Source organism: Cnephaeus nilssonii, assembly GCF_951640355.1.
Source record: "Cnephaeus nilssonii genome assembly, chromosome: 4".
NCBI classification, from domain to species: Eukaryota; Metazoa; Chordata; class Mammalia; order Chiroptera; family Vespertilionidae; genus Cnephaeus; species Cnephaeus nilssonii.
Window position 1 is genome coordinate 16,194,082 of NC_137075.1, and position 12,060 is coordinate 16,206,141.

At 37.9% G+C, this 12,060-nt stretch overlaps 1 protein-coding gene across 1 annotated transcript in view; it reads right to left on the reverse strand.

Moving 5' to 3' along the window:
* Positions 1 to 12,060, reverse strand: part of MINDY3 (MINDY lysine 48 deubiquitinase 3) — a 118,707-nt gene that overhangs the window by 13,605 nt on the left and 93,042 nt on the right. The window contains exon 12 of the mRNA XM_079768453.1: positions 1,716 to 1,788. Coding sequence (XP_079624579.1) covers positions 1,716 to 1,788 — 73 coding nt within the window. The remainder of the gene's footprint in view (positions 1 to 1,715; positions 1,789 to 12,060) is intronic.

Sequence of the window (12,060 nt, forward strand, 5' to 3'; positions counted from 1 at the left end):
AGTAGCAGCCTAACTGGATAGTGCTTTGCACAGCCCTTAACATGCTGGTGTAGCCAAGGCTGGTGAAAGGTATTATGTGTGATTAGAAAGAAGGCAGAGAAAAATCAGACTGCAGTTGGAAGGGTTTTTAAAATGAAAACTTTCTGAAAGAAAATTTTCATTCTCCATGTTATCTCCCAAACTATAAATGTCAAGTTAAATACGCCTTATTGTTAAACATGCAAAGGATGTGACATTTTAAAGGGTCTGAGTAAGAGCAGGAGGTTATGACATGAAACAAATGAAGGCAAGAACACACTGTATATAATCCACCTAATTTATTAATCCTAAATTTGGCCCTGTTAATTTATGGGCCATCACGTATTATAAACCATACCAAAATACAGAGTGAATAACTGAGTCTAATCTTTTAGCTACTTCTAGAAAGACAATCTGACTAAATTATACTAACTTTATAATTCAACTATGTATTTTAAGGAAACAAGAAAAATTAAATAATCTATGTAAGAATTGGGAAAAAAAATCACTTTTTCTTTTTCCTCTTTCCTGTTGTAAGAATTATCAGTAACCAAAAATACCTGAGTTCAATTCTCTTTTGCAAATTAGGGCAATGAAAACAAGATGATCTCCATTTGGAAATAAGTTTAGAGGAAGTACATTAATTACTATTATTCCATTTATTGGACTTGATCAATTGTTTTAAGTTGGAAACAGCAATTGTGTCTGTTAAGAATGGGTAACATCATAGCTATAAGTAGTAAGACTCAGATATTAATTCAGATGTGATTAGTTTGTAAATGTATATATGCAGTTCATACTTTCAAGAAAACACACCTGATTTATTTCAAAACAAAATATGGTCAAGTTTTAAAAACTATGTGCATCAATATATTTTACATTGTTTTTGCTGAATCCTTTCCTTAAATGTTTTGTAAGCTAAAGTTTGTTCATTGCCAAACATATTTTTCCGAAGGAAAATAACTTGTGCAGGTAAAACAAAAGTTAGTGTACATCGTAGGTGATCTTTATTTTATTTCTATATTTGATCAAGATATGTATCCACTTAAGAGAGATTTTCTCATGCATAATAAAGATCCCAAATTTATGGAAGTGATAGATGTAGCAAATGTGCAAATATAACAGTGAGACTGAAGACAGTGACATAATATTAATTTTAGTCCATTAGTATTGAAAAACTGTATTCTGTGATATTCTGTGTCTCTTACAAGGTTTCGGCTCAGTTAATTTAACCTTCTGTATGCCATAAACATCTACAGACGCAAGTATGGTTTCAGTTTCGGATGCATGGCAGTTAACTGGTTAATCACATAGAGATGTCCAAGGGCTAGCAATATAGATATTATACAGACTTGTCACGACTTTCACTGAAGCTACTAAAGATATGAGCAAAAAAATTTTTAAATGGAAAAGGTTTCAGTGAGAAAAAGACATATTTAGTTTGTTTAAAAATGACATTTATACTTTAGCATGTTTTCAGCAGGATATTGCAGAGTAGGAGTAGTGGGAAGGAAAGCTCATTTCTAGTATGTCAAGTTTGTGCTAAAATACTGATTAGTCTGATTTATTCCTAAATCTTTGCTTTATATAAAGTACTATGCTTCATATATGCAGCTTTCGATTTTTTTTAAAAAAAGCAAAACTATGTATATTTTAAATTAAATGGAATTTTTGAGTTAAAATTCCTATTTACTTACTATTCAGGATCTGAAACAAGGTCCAACGCTTTCATCACATCTTCTAGAAGTGAATCAGGTATGAATCCATTATCTGGGGGGGAAATGGGAACAACATGGAATATGAGTTTACTTCAAGAAATGCTATTACTGCTGATCAGATTCCAGTGGAAAAATCATATAAAATGTATGCAAAGAGTTAAGAACAGCTTATTAAGGTTATTTAGGTACAATGCCTATTATTATTAGACATGCTCTTATATTAGTTTTCTGGGGCACAAAGGTAAAGATTTATTTTCAAGGTTAGTTTCTGAGAACTTGAAAGAAACCTTAAAGCCAAATTGCTTCTTAAAACAGGCTTACAAATTTAAGTGATAGAAGTTTGTTTCTACTTATAACAAATACTTAGTAATTAGGTACATCTTTCAATAAACCATGTGAACCTTTAAATTTCATTTAAGGAATCAAGTTAAAATAATTCTTTATCTTCAATATATTCCTTTCATCACAATGTTATTTAACTTTTTGAAGAACGTTAATGCTTCACTGATATTTAGAAAACTGACAATATAAGAACAAGAAAAGATATCCTTATAACAGCCTTGATTTAAATAAAAGCTGTAGATTTAATAGGAAAAAATTAGAAGTTGAAGTGCAGAGTAGAATCAAATGTCGATAAAGACTAGCTTAAGGAAAACAATCCTTTTCTTGGGCTTGATAAGGAAATAGCACTAGCAAATGGCCCAAACTCTAATGATGCAACAGAATGTGACACACACAAAAAGCTTGCAGGACAGTGTGAAATAACAGTAGTTTTAAACAAACAAGTTGCTTATTCCCTTAAATGTACAGTGCCTGAGTTCTTCTACCCATTCACTCATTCCTGAAGACTGTCTCAGCTGTAAATAAACTTCTAACACAATATCCTTTTCAGGGATTAGACACTTTAAAAAAAATCATGTCATGGAGAGCACGATGTCCAAAGCCCTGCTTCCACAATCAAGTAACACAATCAAGTGCAGCTGCTTTCAGGGTGCGGCCTGTGCTCTGTCTCTATCAGAAAGGAATAAAGTAGTTATGACTTTAAAATGGTGTTTTCTTAAATTTCATAAGTAGATGGTTATCCATTTGAAGATAGACTGACCTTGACTAAAAGGCTAAGTAAAGTTCATTTAGGATAATTAAATGAATTTTAAAAAGTGACGGTTTAGAATAATTCCAACTTGTCAAGTTACTGGTAGTTCGAGGTAGAGCAAATAAAGAACTTGTTCTCTGTAAGCCTAACTTTGATGAGTTTGAAACGTAGAAAAAATATATATATTTGTTTTGCTTAGTTAAGTCACAGCCAAAAGTTCAGCATCTCTGAACGCAAAACAGGCTTCATTTGGCCACTCACAGGCAGGAACAATATCTACAACAGTTTCTGTGCTTGTGGGCTATCATGTGGATCCACTTGACTTGACAGAGCAGTGGAATTATCCTGATCTCCAGGAGCAGTGAACGGCACAGCCTTATCTATTCTCCCCCAGAAAGAGCTAATTGGCTGGATAAAGACACAAACAACAGCTAGGAAAACAACAAAGTGCTCTTAACTCAAACACGACCTCAAGCTTAAATATCCCAACACATTTTTAAGGTACATATGAGATTTACAACTTGTAAACACTTTCTGAAGTACAACAATAACTATAATAAGTCAGTGAGTACATTTTGTACATACAGTATTTTAAAACTAGAGATTGTAATATAAATTTCTCAATACCTCAAAGACTTTAACCCACAATTGAAAGAGGAGATCTGGAAACTGCTTATCTCTTTGAAACATTTATTTTGGCATTACTTTATTCTTTAATCATACCTATCAAGAAAAATTCTTGATACAATTCTTGAAAAAGAACAGAACCATTAAGTCTAAAACCAGATGAAACTAGAATTTAGTCAACTGATTCCTTAGAGAGTATGGGAATACAGACACAATGATGATAAAGACCTCAATACACAGCAAAAAACAGCAGAGGAAATCTAGAATACAATTGGTTGACTAGTCAGCACACCGAAAAAGTAGAACTTGAATGCATGGGTAAGAACTTAAATAATTAATATAAAAAGGACTTTTATAAGCTTGAGAGCTTAGAGGAATGGGGGCCTGAAACGGGGAGAACTAAAGAGGGCACAGCAACTGTGATGGTAAGCAACTACTGTACAAATATTAGGACACAGTTAAATTGTGTTTTATAGCATTTGAAAAAGATGAAAAAGGCTGTTTGTTTAAAAATAGGTTTTTTGGTGTGTGTTTCTAAATAAGCAAACAGATTGCAAAAAGGGCCAAGCGCCTAGAGGTTGAGAGTAGAAATAGCTCAGTGCAAAGGAGTAGTGATGCAGGGGAGTGAAAATTAGGTGAGTTTGTAATTTCCTGGGTAAAAGAACCATTTCATAACTGTGCAGAAATCAGAGCTCGATTTTACAGAGAAAGAAGTACCAGTCGTGGTTTCCGTTCTGAAAGATTAAGGAATATAAGGAAGAGCCTGAAGGGGGAGCCTGTCAAATCCGTTTTAACTGGGACACTAGCTAAACTGGGTGCTGCAGGAAGAAAGCAAATGTTAGGAATTAACGAAGGGCAAGACACAACTTGTGAAGAGGCTGGGGGAAGGGGGAAAACATTTGAGACGGTAACATTTCCAAACAACTATAAGTGAGAGAGAGTAAAGCTTCTTGGGAATAGAAAAGAAAATCAAGAGCTAGTTAGGGAGAACTTAATGCCACTTTAGTCAAATAATTAATAGTTATATATTTACTAAATGTTATATTATACTTTACATATTATTTTAAAATTTTAATAACATATATGTGACTTCTGCCCCTAGGCAAAGTTAAGATATTTTCATATTTCAGCTTTCCTTGGTTTCTTTGCCTTGGTATCACTACTGGTTTGCTCAGCTGGCTCCCAATTGGTGAGGAGATCCTGGATGGCAGGGATTCCATAAGTCCAGGGCCTAGTACAGTGCCTGACACAAGTATCTGCTCAAAAACATTTGTTACATTTAATTATTCAAGCTAGTCCTCACTGCAAGTTTCAACAAACTACCTGTTCAGGCACCATAGTTTTTAAAAAAAGTTTTGTGAATTGAACATATGAAGTTCAGAAAGAAGTGAGTAATTAATTTATGGCCTGTGTTGGAGAACCACTTCTATCATGTGATGGAAAAATTGCAAAACAAACAAAACATGGTGGCAAGATACAGAAAAACTATGGCAGGGATAGCATGAAAGAAACAGTGATGACAACACTACAGCAAGATGAAGAAAGGCAGTGGAAAGGGAAGCAGCAAGAGTATAGAATGGACCTGGAGAGCATTATGCTAAGCAAAATAAGCCAAGTCAAAGAAAGGTAAATATCACATGATCTCACTCATTTGTGGAATATAATGAACATAAACTGATGAACAAAAACAGATCCAGAGACAGAGAAGCATCGATCAGACCATCAAACCTCAGAGGGAAGGTAGGGGAGGGTGGGGGTAAGGGGGAGAGATCAACCAAAGGACTTGTATGCATGCATATAAGCCTAACCAATGGACACAGACACCAGGGGAATGAGGGCATGAGTGTGTGTGTGGGTGTGGGGGGGTTATAGGGGAATAAGGACACATATGTAATACCTTAATCAATAAAAAAATAAAAAAGGAGTATAGAGAAAGAGATGTATCATTTAAAAGGAACAGAAAAGACTGGATTAAACAAAAGGCAATCCTATATAATAAAGAGCTAATATGTGAACGGTCGTCGCACCCTCGTGCCCTCGAGCTGGGGCTGAGGGACCTGAGGCCGCGCCCCCCGCCATGGGCCTGGGGACCTGAGACTGCACCCCCCAACCCGGAGGGGCTTGACGGGGGACCTGAGGCTGTGTCCCGCCCGCCCCCCTCCGGCAGGGCTTGATGGGGGAACTGAAGCTGTGCTCCCCACCCGTTGCCAGGCCGGGGGACCTGAGACTGTACCCCCTGCCCTGCGGGGCTTGACAGATGTGGGGCCATCCGGGTCTGGGTCTCACGCAATTTCAAGGCATGCGCGGGTGGGTGGGCGAGGACTTGACTCTGGGTCCCATGGCACGCCCCAGACTCTGACAGGAGGAAGATTTTCATATACATTTTACTAATTTTCTTTCATCTCTGACACTTCTATTATAGAGAAGGGCAAATAGCAATATTAATATATTTACTCTAATTAATTCCCTTTTAATGTGCATTAATTTCATGCACCAGGCTACTAGTTTCTAGATAATGTCTAAGGATTTTTATAATTGAAACAATCTATAAGTAAAATTATTCTTCTTGTTGTTATTAATCCTCACCTGCGAATTTATTTTTCCATTGATTTTCAGAGATAGTAGAAGGGAGGAAGGGAGACAGAGGGGGAGAGAAACATCGACGTGAGAGACACACATCGATTGGTTGCCTCCTGCACATGCCCCGACCAGGGCTGGAGATCGAACCTGCAATCCTTTGGTGTACAGGCTGACACACCAATAACTGAGCCACACCAGCCAGAGTGTAAACTTATTCTTAAAGATTAAAAAATACAGCACAATCAAATCATTCAGATAAAACATGGCTCTCACTATATTTTAGCCACTTTAAAAATAGTATTTAAGGGGCTCCTTTTAAATCAAACTATGTATTCCTGGCTCAAATAGGGTTGCCTCTTTATATGTAATTCTACCTAGGGGGAGAGTATAAATAAGAAAAAAGAAAACAAATTTTAAAAACCCATTAGGTGTAAACCTGTGAAAACCTGGGTCTATTTCAAATTCCATCTATGTAGAACCTGTGGCTTTGGACATTACTGAATAAGCTCTATGTCACACATTTTTTAATTTTTTTATAAAACAACAATATGGTCAACTTATTGAGTATTTGAATAGTCATGTAGATATTAAATCCATTTCACAGCTGAGAAAACTAAGGTTATGAACTTGCCTAACATCACACAGTTAATGAGCACCAGAGGTGGTATGTGAGTCCAGGCTTCTGATACCAACTGGAGTGCTTTCGGCTCTCAAGAAGTTACAAACTGTCATAAGGCTGGTTTTCTTAAGAACAAAGTGGTAATGATAATCCCTGCCTATCTCCTAGGTTTAAGGAAGGTTTTAATGAGACCATACAGGTAAAGTGCTTTATAAGTTGTACATTCCATGCAAAGCCAGACATTATTATTATTTTTAAACAGGCCCACACTTATAAATCAGGGTTATGTTTCAAAAGGTCATTAATAAATCACCTGTTTAGAACACTGAAAAATGTAGTTTCATAGTGGCAATGCTATAAATGGTGGTAAGCCTGCACAAGTCCATTTAATTCGTAATATACCTAAAGCATGGTGCTAACAGTGCTAATACAGGTCTACCTAACTATCAAACACATGAGTAGCAGCCAGGGCAGGAGCAATTAGGCACAAAAATATTCATGGGTACCAGAACTCAAATTCTCTTTTCTTCAGCTTCCCTCTAGGTCAATTATTCTACAAATATTCTGAAGAGGGTGACAAAGAACAATTGTCCCCATAGCAGCCTCTGCTAAACGGAAAGTGGAACTACCCAGAAGCTTGTACTAGTAAGAACGATAAGTATATTAAGTGTTCAGAGAAAGCCTGATTTTTTTAAATCTTGAAAAAAGAAAATATATGTTTGGGGAAAAAATAAAATTAGATTAACAGATTAATTTCTGAGTAACTAAACAGACTAAAAATGGAAATTTTTATTTTTAATCCTCCTTCTTAGAGTGAACTATATAGAGCTAAACCATAACAGTGATATGCAGATGAAAATGTGGTGTTTATTTTCTCCATAAGTTATATATAGAAGGAGATACTTTTTCCGAGGTAGCCGAACAAGTTTTAATGCTTTCTTCTTAATTCAGCTTATAGTGCTGCTCAGTTGTCACAGAAAACTATATAGGTGAAAACCATTTTATTTAATCAATAATTTTCTTTCTCTAGTAAAAACAGGGCAAATTTATTTTCATATGTATCTATGAGGACTCAATTCTGAAAAAATTGCCACTGGTTATACTTTTAGTATTGGTAATATAAGAAATTCTAACTTCTCTTGTAAATTGGTAGAAGAAAATGAATAATACAAGCCTGCTATCTCATTAACGATCAAAAAAAATTTTTTATGTCCTAGCTGGTTTGGCTTAGTACAGTGATGGCGAACCTATGACACGCGTGTCAGCACTGACACACGTAGCCATTTCTGATGACACGCGGCAGCTGAGGCGGCCGCATGCCGAGGATGAAACATTTGCGAAATAATATTTTTTCCTCAAAGTGACACACTACCTGAGTTATGCTCAGTTTTTTGGCGAAGTTTGACACACCAAGCTCAAAAGGTTGCCCATCACTGGCTTAGTAGATAGAGTGTTGGCCTATGGACTGAAGGATCCTGGGTGCGATTCTGGTCAAGGGCACATGCCTGGGTTGGAGGCTCGATCTCCAGTAGGAGGCATGTAGGAGGCAGCCAATCAGTGATCCTCTCTCATCATTGATGTTTCTATCTCTCCCTCTCCCTTCCTCTCTAAATTCTATAAAAAAATATTTTAAAAATTTTATTTTACAAAAAGCAAACAAACGTATTATTTATGACAACTGTATCCTACTTTTTAAACCTTAGTTTTAGTATCTTTGCATCCTGATGGATTTTTTTAAATCAGCGTTTTAACATTAGCTTTTAAGAAGTTCAGGTCTCCTATCTGTAAATATTCCTTGCTCTGAAGGCATTTCTTTATGCCTTTATTCAATAAATTATTATCATCTAAGATCTTCTGATCATTTCCTTAGATGTTTTCTTTCTCAAGAAACTCACTCACTAAGTTTTAATTTCAGTTCTAAAATTTTCACCAATGACACAAATGTAGGGGTATCTAAAAAGGCAGATCAGCCCTGACCGTTTTAGCTCAGTGGATAGAGCGTCGGCCTTCGGACTCAAGGGTCCCAGGTTCGATTCCAATCAAGGGCATGTACCTTGGTTGCGGGCACATATCCAATAGGGAGTGTGCAGGATGCAGTTGATCTATGTTTCTAACTCTCTATCCCTCTCCCTTCCTCTCTGTAAAAAAAACCAATAAAATATATATTTTTTTAAAAAGGCGGATCACATGAAAACTATATGTTTGGTTTTGTAATCATCTATGGTGGTTACAGTGGGATAAGAGTATGCTTGATATCTTAGACATTAACTTCAAATAAAAATTAAGCAGCACTATTAAGACCTGACTGAAAACTCTGGGAATATATACAGTTTTTCCATCATGCCATCCTACATACTTCATCTTATAATATTCCATTCTGGAGGCTTTTATATCTCATACTGTAATTTATATTAGTATGGGTAGAAACAGGTCCTGAAATAGAACAAACACTTATATATGTCTTTGTAGGGTTACAAAGTGGTACTCTCCTTTGGAATATGATATACAGAAAAGGTGAGCATCTCAAAGAGAGTTTGAGATGGCGGGGGGAAAAAACATATAACCTTAAATAAATCCTTAAGAGGGTATGCCACAGGAAACTGCTCAACTCATTCTCTGAAATATACTTCTAATGAAACTTGAATAACCTCTTGCCTCTAGCAAACACTACAAATTATTTTTCTTCTGCCCCGTCTTTCCACTCAAGTCAAATACTTTGCTGGCAATTTCATACATATAAATTGCTAGCATTAAATAGCCAAGCAAATTATTTTATATATATACTAGAGGCCCAATGCACAAAATTCATGCACGGGGGGGGGGGGGGGGGTGTCCCCTCAGCCCAGCCTGCACCCTCTCCAATCTGGGACCCCTCAGGGGATGTCTGACTGCCGGTTTAGGCCCGATCTCTGGGATCGGGCCTAAACCGGCAGTCGGACATCCCCCTCACAATCTGGGACCGCTGGCTCCTAACTGCTCACCTGCCTGCCTGCCTGCCTGATCGCCCCTAACAGCCCCCCTCTGCCAGCCTGGTTGCCCTTCACTGTCCCCCCTGCCAGCCTGCTTGCCCCTCACTGCCACCCCCCGCTGGTCTGGTCACCCCCAACTGCCCCCCCTGCTGGCCTGGTCACCCCTCACTGCCCCCCCTGCCGGCCTGGTCACCCCCTCACTAACCCCCCTGCCGGGCTGGTCGCCCCACGCAGCCTGATGTTCAGTCGTTTGGTTGTCCCTCACTAACCCCCCTGCCGGGCTGGTTGCCCCACACAGTCTGATGTTCAGTCGTTTGGTCATCCTTTGCCAACACCCCTGCCGGGCTGGTCGCCCCACGCAGCTTGTTGTTCAGTTGTTACTGTGAGGGCGTCCTGACCAATTTGCATATTACCCTTTAATTAGTATAGATCACTTCATATATACTGGTATATATTTGTATACACACACACACACACACACACATACATATATATCACTTTCTTCTCCTTTAGCTTTCATTTGCCAATGCAATTCTTCCTTCTGAGGACTTCATGATAGCTTGCTGACTAATCTAGGTTTATTATAATGACAACATTTCTTTGAATCTTAACACTATTAACATCAATCTTACTTTCATATTAACTTGTTATAGTTTCTAAAAACTGTCCTTTAGGAAGAAGTTTGACCCTTAGCTCAAAATATATTAGATATATTTAGGAACAGAAATGATCTCATTCTTTTTTTTAAAAAATATATTTTATTGATTTTTTACAGAGAGGAAGGGAGAGGGATAGAGAGTCAGAAACATCGATGAGAGAGAAAGATCTATCAGCTGCCTCCTGCACACTCCCCACTGGGCATGTGCCCGCAACCAAGGCACATGCCCTTGACCAGAATCGAACCCAGGTCCCTTGAGTCCGCAGGCCGACGCTCTATCCACTGAGCCAAACTGGTCAGGGCTTCTTTTTTTTTTTTTAATCAGAGGATTTAAAGTGGCAAGAGAATGATTGTAAGTTTGTTACCATCCATTATATAGTTCAATGTGCTTCACATGGCAATGACTCAAAGCTGCTGATTTACTCTAAGGCTAATTTCATTCAGCGGTAAGTCTCTTTTACTTCCTATCTAAAGATTTAGAAGGAAATGTTATCTAGCATTTAAAAGATTATTAAATCCAAGAGCAAAGAAAACTTGTGTATGTATTAAGTTATGGAAAAAGCATAGTAGAAGAAAACAACTCAAAGTCAAATCAGCAATACAAGCACCAATGAAATTGAGGTGTACAGGGAGAGGAATTGACATTTTTAGATACCTACTATGTTTTAAGCATTGGACAGGGTGTTTTCCACAACATTATTCATCTTCAGATTGACTCTAAGAAATAGGTCTCATTATTCTCATTTGATATATAAGAAAACAGATTTATAGACCTAAAAGGAACTAAAAGTTATACTCCTATTAAGAGAATAGACATACTGTCATGTGCCATGTAACAGCATATTCGTTGGTGGTTCCATAGATTTTAATGGAGCTGAAAAATTCCTATTGCCTAGTGATGTTGTAGCTGTCCTAACATCATAGCACATGTTACTCATGTTTGTGGTGATGCTGGTATAAACAAACCCACTGCCCTGCCAGTCATAGAAAAGTATAGCATATACAATTAGAGTAACAGGCTATCCCATCAGGGTTGTGTAAGTACACTCTATGATGTCTGTACAAGGACGAAATAGAAATATTCTAATGATACATTGTCAGAACGCATCCCCATTGTTAAGTGGCACATGACTATTCCTAGAAGTTCCATGAGTCAAATTTTCAGAAATGAAAAGAGCAGAACTTCAAGAGTAAAAAGTTTTAAGATAGAATAAAGTGTATTCATAAAGATAATTGAGTCCATTCAGAGTTCTAAAGGACTTCACTGATCCAACAACTTAAATTTCTACATGGTAATTTACAATGGAATTCAAGGTATGATGTGTTTTTAAAGTGACTCAGCTATTATACTTTAGTTATATTATAATTAGTACACAAATGCAAAGGTGTCAAAACAACATAATTACCAATGGACATCATAGTTATTAGATACTAGAGGCCCGGTGCACAAAATTCATGCACGGGGGAGGTGTGTCCCTCAGCCCAGCCTGCACCCTCTCCAATCTGGGATCGCTCAAGGGATGTCTGACTGCCCAGTGGGATCGGGCCTAAACAGGCAGTCAGACATCCCTCTCACAATCCAGGACTTCTGGCTCCCAACCGCTCACCTGCCTGATTGCCCCTAACCACTTCTGCCTGCCAGCCTGATCACCCCCTAACCACTCCCCTGCCAGCCTGATCAACGCCTAACTGCTCCCCTGCTGGCCCAATTGCCCCTAACTGCCCTCTCCTGCTGGCCTGATCACCCCTAACTGCTGTCCCTGCCAGCATGATCGCCC